General features: G+C 42.6%; 1 protein-coding gene across 1 annotated transcript; it reads left to right on the top strand.

The window, feature by feature from the left end:
* The first annotated feature begins 2,001 nt into the window (after nt 1–2,001).
* Nucleotides 2,002–6,608, top strand: LOC104612127 (protein INCREASED PETAL GROWTH ANISOTROPY 1-like). Its single transcript, XM_010279443.3, has 6 exons — nt 2,002–3,723; nt 4,161–4,292; nt 4,404–4,585; nt 4,690–4,801; nt 6,094–6,228; nt 6,333–6,608. Exons 1-6 carry the CDS (start codon nt 2,392–2,394, stop codon nt 6,459–6,461), a joined length of 2,022 nt encoding a protein of 673 aa, XP_010277745.1. The 5' UTR covers nt 2,002–2,391; the 3' UTR covers nt 6,462–6,608.
* The last annotated feature ends 168 nt before the right edge of the window (nt 6,609–6,776 follow it).

Genomic DNA, 6,776 nt, shown 5'->3' with positions numbered 1-6,776 from the left:
GTTTCTATTGCAGTTATTTTGAGAGATGTTAAACTTTGTAGCTAAAGAATTTTTAATGATCTTAGACTCTTTTATTGTTTTGTAGAGGACTACTTAATTGATTTTAATGGTTATATATTTTTACTTGTGATAGTGCTCAATCTGCTCGGAGAGCTTCGAGTGAGAGCGGTGAGCAGCCCGAACCCTACCAAAGGGAGGATGTCAGAGAGCTTGGGTTGTGAGCCTAGGTAAGGAGGCTCTGACGGTCAAGTTAGTGCCAAACTGGACGAGATGAAGAATAATTCCGAACAGAGGGAGCAAGGAGAGCAAGAATACTTTATTAGAGAGCATACTCCTTGAAGGTGAAGGCAACCCCCCCTCCCTTTTATAGAGTTGGGGGATGATCAAGGCGCTCTGGAGATTTTCAGAAGTAATGGATCTTGGTGTGCGGATTCTTAGGGGCTCATGGGAGTGTTCTTCGAATGAGCCGCTTGTTGTTTCTATCAGTTACTCAACATGTTCCTGAATATCTCGGAGACATTAACTGTATGGGAAATGCGTCCCCCATGCTGACGTGGCAAGTCAGGGTCATTCTATCGAAACGTTAATTTGTGCTTGGGTCACTTGATATCCCGAGGAGCCCGAAGTGGAACTGATGTCTTGGGCGGCTCTGATTTGATAATTGTGGAGGATCTGCCGAGGTCACTTGAGGATACATGGACCCGTCCTAATGGCAGATGCTTTCTGAGGTCGCTCATGCAAATCCCGTGGTCTTTGAGGTGACATGGCACCAGGTGGCTGATGTGTAGATTTCGCCCATCATCAACTTGGAAGTTAACTTTAAGGAAATTTTTTACTTAATGGTTGTATGGCAAGATTTACATGATATTATTAATTTCTAATAGTGATGGGTGAAATTTTATGTTTGACGGTTCTTTAGATTAATAGAATTATTTTATTCTACATTTGAGGGTTGAAGTTAACACTAAACTTATCAAAATTCCAGGTATCTTTTCTATACACATACACATAAATGTATATTAATTTTTAATTTGGAGTGTTGGGCTTCTTAACCAATCCAAGTCTAGCCCGGGTCCAGGCGCAACCCGAGTGCCTGACATTTTAGTGAAGACTTGATTTAGGTTGGATAATTAAGTTTGACCTCATGTTTGAACTGGGCTGAGGCTTTAAGTCCAATTCTTAGGATTAGACCTAAGTTGAGCTAAAATTTGATCCAACCCGCCTAACTTACATGATTACATCTTTACCCACATCACTTAATTTTTCATCTACACTACAAAACTCCTAGGTAAAACCGGCGAGAAGATTGTTGTTTAGAAGTAGAATACTGAAGTGAGTAAACGCATATTTGTAGCGTGGTTTAGGTGCGCGATGTGGAGTAAAAGAAGTGGCCCCCATCCCATTCCTAAGCAAGGGTTCCAGTCTTAACTCACTCACCTCTCCTTCCGGGCCAAGATAAAAAGTTAAAGAGACAAGAAACACCAAATAAAATAGTAACTCAACGGTTCACAACAGCTTCTATCCTTCCTTCACGTGTACGGTGCACGAGATTAGATACTCTATATACGGTCCACCACCCTGCCTGGTCCCTGGTGATCAACAACATATGCCGCCATCACTCAATTCAAAATGTAATAAATCTCGCACCAATTCCCTTCAAAATATCGCGATTAATTACTCTCTACCGTTACACCTTACACGGGAGTAATCGGTAATCTCACCTCACCGCACTCTAGTACTCTACCCTTGTCTCTTGTCGCTTTTGTTGGTTTCACTTCACCATCTTTCCCACCTTCATTTATTTCTTGGTTTCTTATTTTGAGCCATTATTTATGAGAGCGCTCTCATTCATTGAGCAACTGATGCGCGCCCTACCTTATACAGAGTTCAGACATACTGATATGGTATGTATTATGTAAGGCAGAAAAGCTTTTCCTTTATTCCATAAAGAACCGGTATTCACTATTCACTATTTCAGAAACAACCACGTATTGAATACCCGATGAGAGCGCGCTCGTTGGATACCACCCCCTTTAATTCCTTTCCTATTTTTCAAATTTTGGATCCAAAAAAGAAATAAGACCGTTCCTCGTCATCTGAGCCTTCTTCTCCCTCTCTTTCTCTCTCTTCACGTTATCCAACGCCTCTTTCTGTATTCTGCTTCTCTATCTCCCTTGCTCTCGTAGCGAAAGGACAAGAGAAAAACTTCTCTCGCTACCTCCAAGCTGCAGCCCTCGTTTTCCCAGTTTCAGAAGGATGTGTTTGGAGCTTTCGTCTTCTGCTCCAACTTATTAGAATCGGAAGATTGAGCTTCACAGCGGAAAGAGGCTTGAACCAGAGGGAGGGAAAGATAGAGCTTCTCTCAGCTCTCACGTTTAGCTCTGTCTCACAATGGTTGCAGGTAAGGTCAAGGCCGCAATGGGGTTGCAGAAATCTCCTGCAACTCCTAAACAACCTGAGACCCCCAAGTATTGCCCCTCCCCTAGCTCCGCAAAAGCTCCTCCTAGCTCTGCAAAAGCTCTTCCCAAGGCTGTCTTCTCTCGCTCCTTCGGCGTCTACTTCCCTCGCTCTTCCGCTCAAGTCCAGCCTCGACCGCCAGACGTTTCGGAGCTCGTTCGTCTCGTCGAACAGTTGCGCGAGAAGGAATCTCGTCTCAGGACTGAGCTTCTCGAGCATAAGCTTTTGAAGGAGACCGCTGCAATTGTCCCTTTTTTAGAGAGCGAAATCTCGTCCAAGGATGCCGAGCTTGGGAAGTCCGCGAAGAGGATCGAGAGCTTGGAAGCTGAGAACGACAGCTTAAGGCTGGAGCTCGACAACTTACGGAAGACGGTCGAAGACAGGAAAGAAAGCGAAAGAAAGAGTTTGCAAACTGAGAATGAGAGATTGAGACTTGAGCTCGAGAGCTTACGAACGAAGATCATCGAAGAACGGAGTGAAAGCGAAAAGAAGATGAAGGAAATGGAACAAGAGATTACGGAACTTAAGAGAACTCTTTCGGAGCAAAATCGAATGGACTCCAAGAGGTTAATATGCAGAGAAACAGGGGAAGACGAATGCTCTTCCTCACAGAGGTTTCAGGGCTTAATAGATGTGTCCGCGAGGTCGAATCTACTGAAGAACTTGAGGAAGGCTCCGAAAGCGACGGACATTGCTCCGAATCAAGATGCTCAGAAGGTTGAAGTTACAGATCGGAAGAAAGAAGATGCAGAAGGCGAAAGAGTGCAGCAACCTCGCTGCAATGCAGAAGAAACATCCGATGTATCGGAATCTACGAGTACTACTGTGAAAAGTCGAGCTCCTAGAGTTCCAAAACCACCGCCTAGACCTTCCTCGTCACTCTCATTGTCGTTATCGTCAAAACCGGCGTCAGCACCACCCTCGCCATCGAGTTCTTCCTCGACTGTAGAAAGCATCGACTCAACGGAAAAGACGAAACAACCGGCTATTCCACCACCACCACCACCTCCTCCTCCTCCAGTTCCGCCTCCACCGCCGGCCAAAGCGGCACCACCGCCTCCACCGCCGCCTCCATTGCCGGCGATGGGATTGAAAGCGGCGCCTTCAAAAGTAAGACGAGTTCCGGAGGTGGTGGAGTTCTATCACTCTCTCATGCGGAGGGATTCAAGGAGGGACTCCGGGGCGGGGCTACCGGAAGTTCCGGCGGCGGCTAACGCGCGGAACATGATCGGCGAAATCGAGAACCGGTCCACTCACTTGCTCGCTGTAAGTGCCAGTACCATTCTGTTTCCGCCTTGTCCGTTTCCATATTTACAGCAATGCCACTGTCTGTATTAAAGAATGATGAAATGACTCTTAACACCCCTATGCTTTTGTTTTTATCTGCCTATATGACTCCCTACTTTAGTACTTTACATCCTCTCTAGATTTTCTAGTCCACTGTCCGGTGTCCGCTTTGCTGGGGAACTCGTGAACCGTGAAAAGAGACAAATTGGCCCCAACTCCCGTAGTGCTGTTAATTCCCAAAATGCCCTTCTTTGGCAGAACAGAAAACACTTCATTTGGTGGAAAAAACTGGTTCAAATTAAAGATCTTTAGGAATCACTAATCAGTGGGATACTATACCCAGTGGATTGATCACGGTTTTCTTTTTGAAATTACAGTTCTTATATTCTCTTTTTGACTTTGCGTTGGTTGTACAGATTAAAACAGATGTGGAGACTCAAGGAGATTTTATTCGATTCTTGATAAAGGAAGTTGAGAATGCGGCTTTTACAGACATTGAAGATGTAGTCCCCTTCGTCAAGTGGCTCGACGACGAACTATCGTACTTGGTATGCTTGATTGCTTTCTGCAGACCCGCTATCATTGGAAGGTTTAACACCTATCGAGTTTCCAAAATCTCTCCTCACACTGTGGCTGTGTTTCTTCTTCTTCTCAAACAGGTGGATGAAAGAGCAGTCCTGAAGCACTTCGATTGGCCGGAGCACAAGGCCGACGCATTGCGAGAAGCTGCCTTTGGGTACTGTGATCTTAAGAAGCTCGAAGCCGAGGCTTCCTCCTTCAGGGATGACAGTCGCCAGCCCTGCGGCCCAGCACTCAAGAAAATGCAAGCTCTATTTGAAAAGTAAAATTTCTCCCCATTCCCTTCAAATTGACAAAAAATTCATCGTCTTATTAGCGAGACCCACCGAGTTACTACTGTTGACGCTTTTGATCTAATAATAACAGATTAGAGCATGGAGTATATAATCTATCACGTATGAGAGAGACGGCAACAAACCGATACAAAGGATTTCATATTCCCACGGAATGGATGCTAGAAACTGGATTTGTTAGTCAGGTACCGTATATACTTCTTTGGACCTACAGACCTACTTATATTTTAATGCTTTGTCGTATGGTTTTTTATGATGAAAAAGTTTATTATTCCTGATGAATAGCATGCAAATACAGACAAATAAAAAAAGATGATTAATTTATGGAAAAAAGTATGGAGGCATACGTTTCACAGAATCACAAACTGGAAACTCATTTCAGTGCGACAGGTTTTAATACACCCGGATCCAGTTTTGACGAGAAAAATGTCTTGGTCCGAATGTAATGGACCCAGAACCAGAAGGCACTTTATTTTTATCGGATTTGTCTAATCTAACTGGATTATAATATAACATATCCTCTATAAAATGACATTTAACATTATTATAAACAATGATTAGGGGTGATTGGATGCATATTGGGTTGATGATCTGATGACCCGGAAAGAAAATTAGTAAGCACACTGAGCATGCATATGATTTTATGATCTTGTAAGAAAACTAGTTCAGTAAAACAAAAAATTTTCCACTATGATACAAGTTGCGCTTGAAAAAAAAGAAGTTGATACTTGGGGGTGCAACTTGGGTTGGATTGAGTTTGGCATTTGTTAAATTTTGAATGGGCCCAAGCCCGCTATTTGGATGTATTTTCTTTGGGACCCAAAATTCATATGGTAAATTTTGGTTAACTTTTTTATTTTTAATTTAAGAAAACAGCCTCAACCCAATGTATGTACTTTTTTTTTCGGGGGTATTACATATTACATTTACACATTACTGGGGATTAAGAGATGGGGATGGGTGCATGTGAAGTATGCTTACTCTATCAACCTAATGTTAGAAGACCTTTGTTGTGTGTCTTTTATTTGAGTTAGAAAAGTATGCTAAGATTGAATCACTTTTTTTTTTTTTATAAGAGTAGAGGTAACTACCATAATTACCATAATATCTAATAAGTGAACAAGTGATAGAAAAAAATATGAAACCTGATTTTATAGTCGGGCCGTGCGTGATTCAAGGTTTTAGTCCCGGGCTACAAGGTAGTAGCTGATTTGAGCACAGACTTGGATTATGGTTAGTGGGGTTAGGCTTAGTAGGTAGGGAACTGGACTACATGGATAATCCAACCTTATGCTGCACCTCTTTAAAGTTGCAGTTACAGTTGACGTTTAATCAAACATATGTCACTGATGTGTGCTTTGGTGTTCCTGTTTTAAACTACTAGTTTTCACATTGTAGTCGGTAGATATTTTACCCTTCTAGTTGAGTTTTGCTCTAATTGATTGAAGAGTTTTGCTTTTGATTTATTGAGATGCAGATCAAGCTTGCATCCGTGAAGCTGGCAATGAAATACATGAAGAGAGTATCCGCGGAGTTAGAAAATGTTGGTGGTGGTCCCGAGGAAGAGGAGCTGATGCTCCAAGGAGTAAGGTTTGCTTTTCGAGTCCATCAGGTACACGACTTTTAATTATAACCCTGTTCAACAATTTCGTAATTTGATTCCTAGGTTCCTTGGTTTTGATCTCTAATCGTTGCCATCTGTGTGTTTAAAACCAGTTCGCTGGAGGATTCGATGTGGAAACAATGCGTGCATTTCAAGAACTAAGAGATAAAGCCAGGTCATGCCACGTACAGTGTCAAAGCCAGCAGCAATCGAAGCTCGTTTGCAGGTCTACAGCTTGCTAGCCTGTATCAAACGAAAAGTCGAAAACCACTCTACTGTATTACTAACCAGTTTTTCCTGTAAAGATTACAAACACCTTGCATGGTTGCTTTTATGCAGCATTATAGCGATTTAAATTCAAATTCATTCATATTTCTTCCATCTATAAATCTATGTGCTTTCTATGTGCGTTCTATTTGCAAAAAGCAGCTACTCTTTTCTCTCTGGCTCGTCCTACTACGACATCTTTTAGCATATTTGTGCAATTTCTGCTACAGTTTCGCCAACAGCATTCAATAATCCACCTTCAACCTGTTTCTTCTTTAATTATGATCGAG

This window comes from Nelumbo nucifera, chromosome 1, assembly GCF_055504915.1.
Source record: "Nelumbo nucifera cultivar China Antique chromosome 1, China Antique-T2T, whole genome shotgun sequence".
Classification (NCBI taxonomy): Eukaryota; Viridiplantae; Streptophyta; class Magnoliopsida; order Proteales; family Nelumbonaceae; genus Nelumbo; species Nelumbo nucifera.
Note: the sequence above shows the minus strand (reverse complement) of the source record. Positions and strands in the feature narration are given on the sequence as shown.

What these genes read in the sequence shown, in the direction of transcription:
- LOC104612127 (XM_010279443.3), top strand. Translation starts at nt 2,392, where the DNA reads ATGGTTGCAGGTAAGGTCAAGGCCGCAATGGGGTTGCAGAAATCTCCT. An exon ending in ACGACGAACTATCGTACTTG is followed by an intron (nt 4,293 to 4,403) that starts GTATGCTTGATT and finishes CTTCTCAAACAG; the next exon opens with GTGGATGAAAGAGCAGTCCT. An exon ending in AAACTGGATTTGTTAGTCAG is followed by an intron (nt 4,802 to 6,093) that starts GTACCGTATATA and finishes ATTGAGATGCAG; the next exon opens with ATCAAGCTTGCATCCGTGAA.